Source organism: Perca fluviatilis, chromosome 6 (genome assembly GCF_010015445.1).
Source record: "Perca fluviatilis chromosome 6, GENO_Pfluv_1.0, whole genome shotgun sequence".
Taxonomy (NCBI): domain Eukaryota; kingdom Metazoa; phylum Chordata; class Actinopteri; order Perciformes; family Percidae; genus Perca; species Perca fluviatilis.
In genome coordinates this window covers 8874451-8892101 of record NC_053117.1, presented here as the reverse complement: position 1 = coordinate 8892101, position 17651 = coordinate 8874451, and the positions used below count along the sequence as shown (strand labels likewise).

General features: G+C 38.7%; 1 protein-coding gene across 2 annotated transcripts in view; it reads right to left on the bottom strand.

The window, feature by feature from the left end:
- The window catches only part of slc4a5a (solute carrier family 4 member 5a), a 45755-nt gene that overhangs the window by 15623 nt on the left and 12481 nt on the right, over positions 1-17651 (bottom strand). For both annotated transcript variants that reach the window (XM_039802727.1, XM_039802728.1), the window contains exons 6-15: positions 14637-14789; positions 14111-14215; positions 12904-12959; positions 10791-10948; positions 10591-10678; positions 9037-9191; positions 8024-8152; positions 7185-7359; positions 1985-2118; positions 1138-1409 (exon numbers count right to left, since the gene is read on the bottom strand). In XM_039802727.1, the coding sequence (XP_039658661.1) occupies positions 1138-1409; positions 1985-2118; positions 7185-7359; positions 8024-8152; positions 9037-9191; positions 10591-10678; positions 10791-10948; positions 12904-12959; positions 14111-14215; positions 14637-14789 (1425 nt within the window). The remainder of the gene's footprint in view (positions 1-1137; positions 1410-1984; positions 2119-7184; positions 7360-8023; positions 8153-9036; positions 9192-10590; positions 10679-10790; positions 10949-12903; positions 12960-14110; positions 14216-14636; positions 14790-17651) is intronic.

Below are 17651 nucleotides of genomic sequence, written 5' to 3'. Positions count from 1 at the left end.
GGCACGTCTTAATTTTCAGAGGAATAGTTGAAGTTGGTAATCATCACAGATAGCAACAGCCCAACCGATACAGGTTACAGATATTTGATATACTTGAGATATTGGAGTGTTTAAACAATCTGACAGCGATATATACAATACACAACTTATCTTTTACATACATTTTTTTTTTTTTAAAAGGACCCTCTCTATTTGGCAATATTGTATCCCTGCCATAAGCCAATAGCAGCCAATACATATTGGCCTGGACAATTTAGCAGTCAGCCTCCAACAGTAACCACAGATAAATAGACAATTATACCTTTAGAAACAACTAACTAACTAGAAATATTCATGTTTTTCTTAAATCTGACACAACCTAACCTTACTGGTTGCCTAAAATGGCTGTAAGACACACCTGTTTGAGGTATAGGCTAATCAAAGTTACCTTGTTATGCGGCTCTAAAGCTACGAGCATGAATAATTTTTACAGCTCAGTAATGCAACAACATCCCAAGCAAGAAAATTAGCTGCTGACAATGTATTGAAAAGCTACATCACGATGGAGTCATATCCACAGGGCAAGCGATGAGCAAACATGGGTAATCGTGAAAAAGATGTTTGAGATCTTGTAATTTCTCGCATTAAAAGGTTTGCCATTCTGCTCCTGACTGTTAACCCTCAGATGTTGAAGCGTTCACCAATAGAGACAGTTTTGTTTGTATTACCCCAGTTTACAAAGAAAATGTATATGCAGGTAAATGCTCACTGTGATGGATTTCAAATGTTGATATTGAATCATGGTGAAATGAGCTGAAACCGATGGCAGGAAATGATTTCATTAACTTATGGTAGGCTCTGGAAAATGGATGGCAGTGTATGTGTAATTAGTACCTAATTGTTGGCAGAATTTAATATGGAAAAATAAGGCTACCACCCTTCACTAATGAGAACTGGACTCTTTTCTCAAGCTCTACATTGTTAATTAGGCTAATACGATTAATGTTCTTCACTATAATGGTTTGATAAACTGAATACAGGTGGTTTTAGTCTCCTCTAGAACCTGCCTGTGTCATCAGGCTACTGAGCCCAAAAAGAGCCACTTGTAGTCACAGATAACCCCCCCTTGCATATCCCTGAGTCAAGGGTTGAACTCACTCAGGTCTGGAGCCAGGCATTCGCACTTGTAGGTGGTGACGTAATCGGGCTTAAAGTCAGTGTTGATGGGGTAATACTTGAATGAGCCCACCATCTTCTTGATGGCATCAGAGATGAAGATGAAGGAGATGAGGCTGGAGAAGCCCTCCTCAGTGAAGCGTGTCATGTATTTAATGATGTAACTGGCATCTGTAGCTACCAGGAGGAAACACTGCAGGCAGGAGTGCATGCCGATCCACAGACGCAGCTCCATGTAATCTATGCCGTTGTTTCTTTTGGAAGTGAGGAGTAAGAGAAGCATGGTGATACACCGATGTAGGGAATTTATGAATACAACCAAAACAAACATATCCAATGCTGCACTTCTGCACCATATATTATCATAGGTAAAAAGATTTCACAAATACAGTAACTAATTCTTACCGTTGACCTATCGAAATACTCATGGGGTTAGTATTTTGAAATTAAAATGGCCATATGACATTATACAGTCACCTAGTTAGCAGCATATGTACTAGGAACAGTGACTTAAATCATTGCTGGAAGAAATGTCTATTTGTTATCTGTACATGTCAAAGATTATTCTTTGAATTGCCTTGAAATCAAAGAGCAGAATCCTCTAGTAGCCAGAAAATTAAAGAAAAGATCAATTTAAATTGAAGCCTAAAGGGAATAAAAGCTAGAAAAAACACTGTGTATAGACTTTGATACCCATCTGTGTTGTGTTTTTCTATCTAATGGAATTATCAAATAATCCTCTAAATCACATTAAAGAGGGTGTCTACAGTACTCATTATTCCCACTATGTCAGTCTACTGCAAGATCGTTTGGCTCTAAAGAAGCTCACTTGCTGAATTCAAACAGGAGCTTTTCAAAGATGAGGATGGGTCCAGTGGAGCTGAGGATGATGAGGGGCTGACCGCTGAAGAGACAGAAGACCGAGCCAGCCAGAGCCGTACCCAGGAAACTCTCCATTACACCCTGGTGGAGAGTGAGGGGGGGAAACAGAACAATTTGGTGGAAAATAAAAGTGCAGCAGAATTGAAAAAATAATATATATATATATATATATATGGAGTTTTAATGTATGCTGCTGATTTAATGAAATAAGTATTGGTTGGGTTATTGGTAAAATATTTGTGTAAATGTTTGTAACATAATATTTGTATGTGCTTTAATGTTATTTGTATGTGATTGAGGGAGTTCTGTGCACCTGTGATGTTGAAATATGTCCCTTTGGTGGCAGCATAGTTTTGCACAAGGGAAGATGAGCTTTAAAAAGGTAGCTGGCGGGTGTGAATGGTACGCAGCTGTGTTTGGGCCTACAGGATTTAAACTGATCATTTATTAACTTTGAGAATTTGACGCCCGTTTCATGACAGAAGAAAGGACTATCGTATAGTGTTTTGCATTCCTTGGTGAGCGCAGCGAGGTACGATGTGTTTATATTCATAGTAATAGAAATTCTTTGCATGTATTTATGGTCTATTTTGCTGTGCAATCAATGTTTGTCATCCTAAATAGTTGTTCAGGTAATGAAGTTTGTATCCGTGAAAACGTGTGTGAAATGTTTGTTTGTTGTATCTATGTTTTCAATATATATATATATATATATATATATATATATATATATATATATATATATATATGTATATGTATATATATATATATATATGTATATATATTATATATATATATATGTATGTATGTATATATATATGTATGTATATATATGTGTATATATATATATGTGTGTGTATATATATATATATATATATATATATATATATGTATGTATGTGTGTATATGTATATATATGTGTGTATATGTATGTATGTATATGTATATATATGTATGTATATATATATATATGTGTATAATTAATATATATATATATATATATATGTATATTATATATATATATATATATATATATATATGTATATGATATATATATATATATATGTATATTAGTATATATGTATATGGTGTGATATGTGTGTGTAGATAGAGTTAAAGAGAGAGAGAGAAAGAGAAAGAGAGAGAGAGATGTTTGTGTGTGTGTGTAGGTGGCAAAGGAATAGTGTGTGTGGAATAAAATAGTGACATGTGTGTTTGGTATGGTAGAATTAAATGAATGATGATGTATTATGAAATGTCATGACGAGAGTAGATATTATTTAATTCAGCACAAACAAAATTAAAAACAGGAAAACAGTGTCATTTGTATGACAAACTAGCAGTGCATAGGTAATCTAACCTGATAAATATGACACACAAATTGCACTTGAACTTCCTGAGCTGCCATCAGTTGATTTTAATCTATGGCTGCTACTTGCCTGTGTGCTGCAACAATAATCCAGGCATGCTTTGGCTAGGGCTGGGTACCGAATTCAATACTTTTTAGGCAACGACTGTATTGCGTCTAAAGTATCGAGTATCAAAAAATGCCTCACCATTCAATACCAAATTTCAATACTTAAGGAGTAAATCTCATTAGAGTCAGGGAGCCAATAAGCATGCAGCATGCTTCTACCAAGATCTAATCATGTTTGTGATTGGCTGTCTAATGTTACACGTCACAGAGGCAGGCAGGGAAAACTCCATGTTACACAGAGACGGGGCTCACATAGTAGGAGCTTAAAAAAACAGAAAAAGGATTTGTGCCGTAATGTGTGATGTTATTAGCCTGACAAGCCAGACCCACATCAAGATGTTGAGTCTGGGAACTCACCATTGACGGAGCTCAATCCGAGGGGCGGGATAAACGGTTGTCTTTCAAATTTCCTCTGCACGCAATAGGATAGCGCTACAACCAACCAGAGCAACGAAGAAGATAGCAGAGCTAGTTGATAGATTAAACCAAAGCCGGTCTACGGAAAGCCGTTCCACTCCCTATTCAGCCCCATTGTACCGAATTTGGTTGCAGTTCCACCATAGTTCCACTGGGGGTGATCGCGGTCCAGTGCAAAATGAATGGGAGTCTATGGAGCTAGACGGCTAAATGTGTCTCTTTCACCCGATTGTCGTTAAGAAACCTCAGATTTGATTGTAGTTTTTGCAAGTTCAACATGGGTTATGGGGCGAAAGTTGAATGAACGAGTACTTATGTCCTTTTGATTTCTTACAGGGGGAGTCGTTGTTGCCCATAACACGCTAGCATTCTGCTAATGAATGCTGATTGGTCAGTGAAGGTCTGATTACGATCGGAGATCCCGCTTGATGGCATCCGAAGCAGAGCCTGAATGTCAGAGTAAATATTTCGGCGTGGTCTTTAAAACATCAGCAAACCTCTTTCTAGCATGTGTATTAACAGGGAGAGCCGAACCTGTCAGCTGTGTTTATTATTGCGAGAGAAAGCGAGCACTCAGAGCTTGCCGTAAAGCAGTATCTCCGGCCTGTATATGTGTATGACGTCATTGACATTTTAAAAGGCTTTTTTAGAACAAAAAAACGACTTTAAAAAAATCTAACATCCAGCAGTGTGTATTTTCTTTGCCTCCCCTTTCGAATGCAGCATTCAAATTACTAGACAAAAAATTATATTTGCTGCCGCTAGGGTGCGTCTAGATTTCTAAGCTATGATGTTTAATTTCTTTTACACAATTGGTATTGAAAAGTATGGTTTAGGAACCCGTATTGAAGTCGCGGTATTGGTACCGGTATAGACATTTTTTTAACGATATCCAGCCCTTGTTTTGGCACTGGATACATCTACCATGGACACCCAGACACAGTCTCAAGGATCATGCATGCATAACTAATATGTATTGAATACGGGGAAAAGAAACATGTATGAATTGTATTGTAACTCTCAGATGAATTGTGGCATCCTAAATCATTTCTGCTGTAGCTGTTTTCTATTCTCTCTCAGACATGAGAGTGGTATCAATGTTCTCATCTCACTCTCGGTGAGGAAAGCAAAGAAGCATATTTCCCAAAATGACAAACTTCCTTTAAGCACAATTTGCAGGATCTTGTTTTCTATGAAATGCAGTTTTATATGAAGCAATAAGATGTTTAAATCCAAATGATGTTGTTATGATATCAGTTTAGTGTCTTTAGAGAAGCGGGCGTGGTTAGCTGATTGACAGGGACAGACTGACATGTCATACATGACGAGTGGCGTGTTGGTTGATCTGATTTAACCCAGTCATTGCAGGTGTGTGAGATGAGACTCAGATTGAGGTTGTTTCCGGAGGGGGACGATCACGGAAGCAGCACACCTCAAGCGGAAGGTTGCAATCCACACGCTACCACACGGAGAACACTATTCTTGATTTCCCACAACACAACTTTTGTAAATACACCTTTTAAAACCTGGACTACAACAACAAGGAAGAGGAGGGCTGGCCCGACGAGGACGCTGACCGAGGACGTGGCGCAGTGGACCCCGAAATTGCAGCCATCTTCAGACACGAACGAAAACAGTGGCTGGGTGAGTCAGTTTAACACAGCACAAACCCCTCTATAAGTAGGAAAGACATACACTCATCCAGGCCAGCTTAGTCTCACTCTCACGTTAAATGCAACACGCAGGGAAAAGCAGACAGGGAGATTAATTTTACCGGCTAGGCTAGCCTTTAGTAGCTGTGTTCTTTTGTTTTACCAGCCCAGGTTAGTTTAGCATTTGTAACAGTATATTTACAGAACATTGTTGACATTTTAAATAACATATTCTTTATATTTCCAAGCTTGGTAAATAGCAAAAAAGTAAGTCTTTTGGGAAAAGTTCAATTAAACTACACTACTGGTCAAAAGTTTTAGAACACCCCAATTGTTCCAGGTTTTTATTGAATTTCATGCAGTTCAATGTCTTATTGTACTCTGAAATGAAAGAATAGAACAAATAAATAATTGAAGTTAAAAAAGAAATCATGAAATCAATTTATAAACCAAAATGTATTCTAAATTTTTGACTCATCAAAGTAGCCCCCTTTGGCAGATATAACAGCTGAACGCACTCGTGGCATTCTTTCTACAATGGAAATCAAATAATCTTCAGAAAGTTCTTCCCAACTCTGTTGCAGAAGTTCCCATAAATGGGTGGCACTTGTAGGTTGCTTTGCTTTCACTTTTCTGTCCAGTTCATCCCAAACCAGCTCAATGGGGTTTAAGTCTGGTGACTGTGCTGGCCACTCCATGTTTTTAAGCTTAACATCTTGTTCTTTTTTCCTAAGGTAGTTCTGGCATAGCTTGGACTTATGTTTTGGGTCATTATCTTGCTGTAGGATGAACCCCTGACCAACTAGGCGCATACCAGAGGGTACTGCATGGCGCTGCAAAATGCCGTGGTTCAGGGTGCCTTTCACTCTGTACAAATCACTGACCCTGGATCCAGCAAAACAGCCCCTGGCCATCACGCTTCCTCCTCCATGTTTGACAGTTGATGTCACACACTGAGGAACCATCCTTTCGCCTACTCGACGGCGTATAAACATCCTGCGTGATGAACCGAAGATTTGATTCATCAGTCCATAACACCTTCTTCCATTCTTCAGTAGTCCATTGATGATGTTTCTTGGCCCAGGCAAGCCTCTTTTTCTTATTCTGAAGTTTTAGCTTATCTTCTGATTCTGTTGTGGCTTTGGGTCTGCCAGACCTTTTCCTGTCAGTTTCCCCCAGTTTCTAAGTGCCTTTTGATGGTGAAGAATACTGTACTCCCTGACACCTTGACTTTCTTCGCAATCTCAAATAATGAAATTATTTTTCAGTTTTGGGTAACCTTACTTTTTTTTTTTAACCTCAGGCAGTTCACCTTTGTACCATTTCAAGCTATTCATTGGACTTGAACTGCTAAAATTTCAATAAAAAACTAGAAAAATTGGGGTGTTCTAAAACTTTTGACCAGTAGTTTACTTAGTTATCATGCAAAGTTTCCCGAAAATGCCATTAAATGTTCAGCTAGAGACCAACAGCCTGACAGCATCTATGAAACCATCTTTGTTTAAAGTGCATATCTAGGTGATAAACCAAGTTAACATAAACTGACTAAAATAAATTCACTTGTTCTGTTTCCTGAGTTTGGCACTCTTACTCTGTTTTACCTGGTAGTTATCAGTAGCGTCCCCCAGTAGACCACCGAAGGTGATGGCGTTGGTGATGCAGCCCAAGTAGATGAATAGCACTGCGGAGATGGACTGAATGTGGAAACCCTCATAGATATCACTAGGCAGCCATGGCAATTTTCGCTTTATGTCCAGGTACAGACCACCACAGAAGCTATTGTACACAGACACACACAGAGGTTAGTATTTTGAAATTAAAATGGCCATATAACATGATACAGTCACCTAGTTAGCAGCATATGTACTAAGAAGAGTTTTGTTACACAACAGTTTGACTTAATCATTCCTGGAAGAAATGTCTATTTGTTATCTGTACATGTCAAAGATTATTCTTTGAATTGCCTTGAAATCAAAGATCAGAATCCTCTAGTAGCCAGAAAATTAAAGAAAAGAACAATTTAAATTGAAGCCTAAAGGGAATAAAAGCTAGAAAAACTGTGTATAGACTCTGATACCCATCTGTGTTGTGTTTTTGTATCTAATGGGTTAGGATACTTACAACAACAACAAACGATCACTGCATTAGCTCAGGATAAAATAACATTTTGCGCTACATTTCCTGCTGTAAAGCAAAACGAGGTGAAACATTTGGTGTATTAGGCACAGCTCAAACTGGCAGTCTAACACTGCTAATTTGACGGAAGGTTAATCCTTGTATTCTCAGCTAGGAGAAGCGTCTTTTGGAGAGTTTAATTTGTACCCAAACATTTTCCTGCTTTGCCAAATGTTAATGAATTTATATTCAAATTTAGAGGCAGAGGCAGGTTAAGTTTGATCCAAACCTCTTAGCAGCTTGCCATGTGGCCTGGACTACCCACCGTCCAGTGAATGCCAGCTCCTCTCCAAGCTCATGCTGCACTGGCATCTCCTCGTCCTCAGCCAGGCCTCCTCCTCCTCCAGCTGTACCGTTCATCTGGCCCAGCTCATTTAAGGAAAACACTGACTTCCTGCAGAAAAGATAAAGGTATGGCAAAATATGGGTGGTATCAATTAATTCATGTATGTTTATTAAAGGTCCCATGGCATGAAAATTTCACTTTATGAGGTTTTTTAACATTAATATGAGTTCCCCCAGCCTGCCTATGGTCCCCCAGTGGCTAGAAATGGTGATAGGTGTAAACCGAGCCCTGGGTATCCTGCTCTGCCTTTGAGAAAATGAAAGCTCAGATGGGCCGATCTGGAATCTTGCTCCTTATGAGGTCATAAGGAGCAAGGTTACCTCCCCTTTCTCTACTTTGCCCGCCCAGAGAAGTTGGCCCGCCCATGAGAGAGAGACATCATGGCTTTCAAACGAGCAAAGTGGCAGTTGGTCAAGGCCACACCCCCACCCTCCACCTTGCCCCCCCCAGAAATGGCACGTACTAAGGGACTGGCTCTTGTGGCTGTAATTCTGCACCAAGGCTGAATTTTGGGAAAGAGACTTCAGATACAGTATTAGGGGACCACTAAGGTCTATATAAAAGCATCCAAAGAGCACCATGTCATGGGACCTTTTAAAGGACGACTCCATTATGTTATAAGTGCTGTTTCAGAGGCTTTTACCCGTAGAAATAAAATCAATTAAAAAACATTTTATCTCTATGCTTTTACCCATGCAAGCTTTGGTCGGCATTGGTTGCTGACATGAAGACGTCATTGCACCCTGCATAAAGCTCTAACCTCAGGGTTTCAATCAGGAAACTTAGCTGCCGTCTAAATCTTTGACAAAAAAAGTTGATTTTAGGGAAGGTTTATCTTCATACAATTGTTGTAGGCGTATTGCTCATCGTGCCACAGACAAAGAAGCTGAGAGGTTAATGTGCATTACTGAGTCGGACAGTAAAACTCCAACCTTTGATCAGCTGAGGTGACTTTCTTGGGCGGCTCAATGCGGATTTTGGGATCCCATTCTCCAGGCGGCAGCACAATCACCTCATCCAAAAACTCATCTATGCCTGCGATGAGGTCGTCACGATCTCTGGCCTTGTAGGCTACATCGCTGAAGAGCTGGGAGATGAAGAGAGAGATGAAGGCAGAGGATTTTACCATTTCAATTAGCTTATATCATGGTGATAGTGATCAGCATGTACTGCTCTAATAATTTGGATTTGACTGTTTCCTATCCTCTACAATGACCTCTGGAGACTTAAACATAAACTGTGGATGCTATATCGACATTTTGACCTCAGTTGGATTACATTCAAAAACAACTGTCAGTCAGTAATTAATCATGCCCTGAAAAAACTGTGAGAGTCAAGTGGGAGCATAATTAAAGGGTTGATTCTAATTGGCAATGACTTGGGCATTGGTCCAGTTCTAGTTTTCTAAATGGATACTGCACTCTGCACCGCTCATTAGGATTGTAAACCAAAAAAAAAAATAACACAAAGTAAATATCAGAAACTGTTTAAAAAGTAAAAGCAGCAGGTATCTGCAGCAAGAGAAAGACAGACATTTTTTTCCTTCATTGATTTTCTCACTCCAACACAAACATCTTACAGTAACTTGATTCTGGTCTGTAAAAAACAATCACTGAATGTGTTGTGCTCTACGCTGCCAAGTTTCAAACTATTAACTTTAATCCATCATATAACTGTATCCAATATAACATTTAAAGGATGTATGTGTTTACTTTATGTGAAATGATAAAGTAAACGCTTAATGAAACCATTTTATGAGATTTTGAAAAAAGATTTGTTTTACAATTAAATCCTGTGTTGCGATCTAAGAACAGGAATAAAAAAAGTGAGCAGCATTTTGTCATTGGATAGATGAGGGGACATTAGTATACAGCCCTGTTAAGTTGTGAGGCTGTACTTGAGCTAAATGCTAACATCAGCATGCTAACATAATCACCATGACAATGCAGATATAATGTTTACCATGTTTTTAGCTTACCGTGTTAGCATCCTTACATATGCTAAATAGCACAAAGTACAGCTAAGGCTGACGGAAATGTCATTAGTTTTAGTAAGGTGGTGCTGGGAAGAGGTGGAAGAGGGAAGGTTATAACCCTAACCCTAACTCCTATTAAAATGTGGCAATTAAAAATAACAGCCTATTATTTCTAGAATCTATTTAAATATCAATACATTTTGTGCTAAGTGATAGAAGGCTGTAACAACTAAAATTGCATTCTTGAGAGAGAGTAACACTCCCATTAGCAAGCCATGGATGACTCATCATTACAATAGAAGCCCTGCTCCTAACTGATGCTTAGCAATCAGCATCACTTCCAGATATAATGAAAAACACAATCATTACCATTTTAGCTCCAACTCCAGTACAGTAAATGACACGTTCTGTCCCCACAGCTTTAGTGAGACACTGTCAGTGTCAGCATGTGCCATCTAATAAAGAAGACATGTCATGGAAACATTTTGAAAACACAATGCCAGACACTTACATCATCCACCATTAGGGTTGCTATGGCTCGGCCGATCTCATTATACGACTTGGCCTTTCCTTGGGGTCCCAAGAGAATGAAGAGGAATCTGTATGGTAAAGACACGTGTGGGGTTTAGTATGAGGTGGAATGAAAGGTGTCTGTGAAAGGGCTTTGTTGAGTAAGGGTGAAGAAGCGAAAGACACTGCAGATCATTTCACCTGGTGGGAACAGGGACCTCAGTGAGACCTCCTAGTGTTGTAGCCTGGGCCAGGCGGACAAAGGCTACAAAGGGTTTGTTAAGGAAATCCACTTCACCCACCAAGACGTTGGATGCCTCTGCATCTCTGGGGATTTTCTTCATGAATTTATTTTTAAGCTACAGAAAGGAGGGACAAAGAGAGAACACAGTAAGACATCTTTTAAAGAGTACACATTCAGTTTTTGCAGTCCTTTGCAGCATTATTCTGTTCTCTTATATGTATGTATTAAATGCAAACTATTAAGATAATCAATTAATTGATGTCATTGTGTAATTTTTAAGCAAAAATAAGCAAAACTTCTCTGATTCCAGCTTCTTAAATGTTAAGATTTGCTGCTTTATTTGTCATATGTGATAGTACAGTGACTACACTAGCTCTTTACTATTCTGACATTTTATAGAAAAAAAGCTTTAATTGAGAAAATAATTGGCGTTTCCCCTACTGCCGTGAGTCCATGAACGAGGCAACTGTTAGTTCACGTCTATAACAGCAGGACAGTCGAGTGTGTAAGCTAAAGTGCTAAAGTCAGTTGAAATGTTGTCAGCAGCCTAATGGCTTACAGTCTCAATAGTGAACAACACGCTAACGTGCTGACGGATTCAGTCTTTTTAGCTGAGCTGGACCAGAGAATATTCGGCGAAAACCATACACTGTATGGTTAAAACAGATCAGTGATGCTGTTTTGCTCTCATTGTTCTTCGTGGAGTTTGTCAAAGCAGTCAACCAAGGGGAAAACACTGCAAACTTAATTGTTAGTTGCAGCCCTTTATTTGAGTCTGCAATTGCTGGATCTCTCTACAGGGATCGTCGTTAAATTAGCAGACATTTGCAAGATAACAACCCTGGGTTGTTTCATGACTGTTAAGGCTCAAGAAACAGCAATCAGAGAGGCAAAACAAATGCAAGCTGACACAGCTGTGACTAAAAGAGGGATTAAAAGCTAACCTGACCTGTCTGATTGCATGTAAACGCGTGGCAGGAAATTGAACGGCAGCACAATAACACTCAGCCTTGCCAATAACCCACAGCCCAAATCTGTGGCTACATGTAAGGGGCCAGGCACGCGGACTGGACAACGAGATCCGTGCTTTTCCCAGTGCCGGTTTAATATTGACACAGACAATATGACACACACACACACACACACACACACACACACACACACACACACACACACACACACACACACACACACACACACACACACACACACACACACACACACAATCACTTGACCTAAGCCTGTAAATACAACGTGAAAATCCAGCCAACCACTCACAACTGGAGTACTTGGAACTAAACAACCGGGGCTCATTCTCATAGTTGCACTAACAAATAAAGTTCATAGCCCACATCACACACTCCTAAACAAATTCTCATTCATTTATTTTTGTACATTACTCATCGCTGTGAATGACACTTAATCCTGACCTGTCTGTTTTAAAGCCCGGTAGCCTAATCCAAGCAACAACAGCACACCCTTGCATCAGTCCAAGCATGCGTCACCAGGTTTAAGCCACATTGTTGCATCCGCTCTACAAATGAGTGCGATATGTGTTTGCACGCTTCCTCTATCACTAGCTGTCACCTTCACTAGCAACAGCAGTGAAAGATTGATGACACTTACACAGAAATGGCTCTCGCCAGCATCGATTTAACATAACGCAACGCCTTACTGAGAAATGAGATAGGTAGTCTCTGCAACAATGGAAAGCAACAAAGTGGGAAATGAGCATGAATCCCAGAGATAGCTTCCATGCAGATAAATAGACATTTCACTATTATAAAAGACTGGAACGTGAATTTAATGACAAAGCCAAAACCTTGCAAATATAAAACAAACTTGCTTTAAGGGAAATGTTGATGTTTGAGAATGTAAATCCAAGTTATCTTTTATAACCTCAGTCAAAAATCCCTCTCTAATATCAGAATCAGAATCAGAAATACTTTAATAATCCCAGGGGGAAATTGTTTTTACATCAACCTGACCATACATACACAAACATACAATATGACCATGTGTGTAATAATGTGTAATGTTTAAGGTTGTTCAGAAGATAGAAGTCGTCACCTGGTCTGTGCTGGGAGTATCTGCAATATCATTCATACTCCTACTCTGGGCGTGACCTGGAGTGCGAAACATCAACAAAAACAGTTACAACATCTTATTTACATGCTATATTTTTAGATAATCTACGACTCGTCATTGTGTACAGTAAAATAAGCTACACAATACAGCTATACAATAACAATACACTTACAGTTACCATTTATGACAAAGAAAGAGCAAGGTAAAGACAAAAGGTAGAAAGGTGGTTTTACTTCCCTTTTTTCATCTTAACCACACAGGGCATGATATGTATGACAAAGTACGACTTAGCAGTTAGGGAACAATGCCTTCAGATGGAAACTTAAAAAAATCTATCAAAAAAGCTACACGAGTGAAATTGGTCCCTCTAATGCAGAACACAAGTTGACGCACAAATCCCCTGCTTAGTTTTAGGATGCTAGTTGAAGATGAGAAAGCTCCGGGAAAATCCAGTTCAATCCAATTATTACACTGATTTGTTGAGATTAAGATCCTGCCAATCCATGAGTTGTTACTTCAAATTGTTTTTTTTACACCCAAAAGGAATTTTGAGGTCTCAGTTTTTGGCTCACTTTAATAGATGAATATGGCTGATACTGACCTTTGAGCAAATGAGTATGTGAATTTGATTGTGGGAATTAAAATGCTTTTCATCTCTGACAAGACAGAGGTTTTTTTCCTGACTACATTTAGTCATTATATCTATATGAATTTTAAATATATCTTACCAATATAGCTTAGGATTACATAGTGAATGAGGTGTCACTGTGAAGAAGTCCACAGTCTCTGTGTCAAAGCTGCTGGGTGTCAATTAGTTTTAAAGATCTATGATTAAAGAGTTTTTTCTGCCCAACAAGACTCATGATGATTTGTTTTTATGTATGTATGTATGTATGTATGTATGTATGTATGTATGTATGTATGTATGTATGTATGTATGTATGTATGTATGTATGCATGCATGCATGCATGCATGTATGTATGTATATGTGTATGTATATATATATTTATTTACTTTAAACAAATCAGTATCTGCCTTCAAAAAAACAAAACAAGCCCTGTCTTTTTAATCAAAACATAACCAAATGCTGTTTAACCTTAAAAATAGAGACAGATGTTTGTGGCCATAACGCACAGCCATGCATGTAAGTTGAAACCACAAACAGTGCACCCATAGGTGTCTACTCACGCAGGCGACCATAGTTGGCAGATTGCTGTTTCAAATGGAGGTCCTCTGTGGAGCGGTTAAAGTTGGCCATTGACCCCGGAACACCTCGGGACCCGACATTACGATCTGGCAAGAAATAGACATGGACAGTAACAGAGTGTTCCCCGATTTATCTAGCAGTATGTGTCCTGCCCGGATGAGATGAGGAAATGCTTCCGCACTAATTAACTCATCAAACATTAATGCATCCCTTGTGGAGGATATGAGCCTTGTTGACTGCAGGAGTGCGTTCATTCATTTACTAAGTGAGGCAAATATATGCATAATGAGTTTTTTCAGAGGCTGCTAAATTATACGTGGGACCAGAATAGACTAATCATTGATAAAGAAAAGAAATCGCTATATCCCAGGGACACAACGTGTTATTTCATGTGATGGCATGTCATAATACATGCTGTCCAACATTAATCATGGAAATAATGACCCCATAGTGCCATTTCTTTTAAATGAAGCTAGATGATCATTTCCATGAGCTACAGAAACTCACTGGTAGAAGAGGTGGACTTGCCGATGTCGGCTAGTGAGCGGTGGATTGGCTTCTTGGTCTGGTGTCGATGTTTCCTCAGCAGGACAAAACTGATCTTCTCTTTAAGCTCAGGAGATAACATTCCTTCCTCTATCTGTCTCTCGATGATGTCATCTGGAAGCGGACAAATTCATTCATAATTCACATGAGGAAATTTGGCATAGGGATCCAATGTCCCCAATTTGAAGCACTCACACATTGTAGTTTGTTACCATATTATACGTTACAGTAGAGCTGGGCAATATATCGATATTATATCGATATCGTGATATGAGACTAGATATCGTTTTAGATTTTGGATATCGTAATATTGTAATATGGCATAAATGTTGTCTTTTCCAGGTTTTAAAGGCTACATTACAGTAAAGTGTCATTTTCTGAACTTACCAGACTGTTGTAACTGTTCTATTATTTGCCTTTACCCACTTAGTCATTATATCCACATTACTGATGATTATTTATCAAAAATCTCTTTGTGTAAATATTTTGTGAAAACACAATAGTTAACACTACAATATTGTTGCGGTATCGATATCGAGCTATTTGGTCAAAAATATTGTGATATTTGATTTTCTCCATACCGCCCAGCCCTACATTACAGTCTATGTTGAATGTATAAACACATGACTATGGTTGATGCCCAAGCTATTGACCTCAGTTAAATTGAGTGTAGAGCCGTTCATAATACTGACATTCTGGAAAACTATTAAAATGGCCACCAAACAGCATACACAAATGCCCTTTAACTACATATATACAACATACTGTGATAGTGTCTGACTACACTTTAAAGCGTGTGAGTTTAATTAGCACTGAAGCACTGTTTGGTGTTCAGTGTAAAGAATACCTTTTCTGGTTGATTTTAGTCCTGAGAGTCTGAGATTGGATAATGCAGATCCCCCAGGCTCCATAAGAGCAATAGACAGTTTTTGTGCATCTCATATGATTGAACTTAGATTGCCTTGTGTATTATCATCATCATGATGAAAGGATGATGATAGTGTCACTAGAATTAGTCAATTTTCTTTACAGATGGATGTTTCATGACAAAACCCTAGACTACCAAGCCAAATGTAACTTTTCCAGCATAAGGTATTGGTCTAAAAGCATTCTACCAATCACTTGACCAAGTGGGGAACTGAGGTATAGGCAACAACATTGAGATATGTACAATGAATACAAAAACTGGCAGTTGGGGCACCAAAACAATACTGGAAAATAACTTTCTTGTAAAATACAGACATTTTTTCATAATTAAAATACAGTTTGTAGCTTTAATATTATATTAATTATCTAACCATCGTTATATATGAAAAAAATGTATTTACAGTTACAGGTTTTCTATGTTCTCATGTCCTTAACAAATCTTCTTATGTTTTGTAGTTGTTTTTTTATATTTTATCATTTGGATATATATATCTATATGTTTTATTTTGCTGCAAACTGGGTAACTGTCATGAATCCAGCATCCTGAGCCTGTTTTGCCTATGTTTTGTTTTGCTCTAACCTGAGGTTCGTTTTTCTGAGTTTCCCTGAACACATCCTGGCTGATTCACCAACTGCCTACACCTGCTGCTGTCTGCACACCTGGTCCTACTTACCATCCACTGCACCATTTAAGCCGTGACCAGACAACCATTCCCTGCTGGATTGTTAGCGTACACAGTATGTTGTTGCAGTTTTGCCAAGACTTTTGCTATTTTTGCCTGTCGCTAATCAGCTGCCTGTTCCTCTGCTTACAGTTCCTCACCTGGATTGTCACTCTCACCTGCCTGGCTGTCGACTTCACTACAGTGCATTTGGATCAGCACAAAACCCTGCCACCTTCCAACCCCACTCCCTGCTGACCAACTGGACCAAATCATTTCCACATTCTATTCCAAATAAATACTCACCTTGTCAAACTACTTACCTTGTCCTGGTCTGCATTTGGGTTCCTGCACTGGACTAATCCTGACAGTAACATTGTAACGTTAACTGTTGTCAATGATTCTTTTTCTATTGATTATCTATTTGATTTATTGACCACTCCATACCAGTGCATCTACAGCTTCCACTTTGCCATGTGATAAGTACAGTATGTGGAAAGTGGGAAAAGCATGAGTTGGCAGCTAGGTCACGCAAATGTGTCAATATTTAACAACAGGGAAGTTAAAAGTGGTTGTTTCTGGTATAGGGATATCCCTGCAAACTGTGTAGTTAACTGTTACCTGATAGAGTTTAGCTTTGTTTACAATTTAGCCTACTGTGACAAAGTAGCCTACACTGCCTTACTGAAATTAGCTTATTTGGTTAGCTAACAAGCTAGCTTGCAAAGGAACCATGAAATGTTTATATTCATGCTAATGTTAGGAGAGAAATTCAAAGAGAAATAACTGTTCAAAGTGTTTAACATGTGAAGCTGTGGTATGACAGTACTTACATTTGGTAATAAAGTTTGTTATGTCATTTCTGTCCAGGTTTGCACTCAAGAAACAGCTCATACAAAAAGTGTCACAGCAGGGAAAACGGCAGCTGAAGCTAATAGAATTAATCAATTTAGGTGTGTCATTTAGGACTGTCAATTGGTAAACCCAGGCTAAATCAATTCTATAAGTATAAAGAGCAAAGACGTTCACAACATTTTACTGTATTGCACTTCTGGGGTTTTGGAGGGAGCTGGACTTTTGGTGCATAACAAATAATTTAGCTCATTTGGTTAGCTAACAAGCTAGCATGCAAAGGAACCATGAAATGTTTATATTCATGCTAATGTTAGGTACTATTTGTGTGCTATAAGGGTTTGTCCCAAATTGGTCCCTAGTTTAGTAGGTAACATTAGTGAAAACAGTAATACACAAAGTATAATATAGAATACAGTCTGCAGTAATAAGGCTATTAGTTCGATAAACACAGGGATACACAATAAGTCAAAAACATGCAACATGATTCCAAGGCAGCCATAATGACACTGCACATTAACAGCATTTGCTAAGC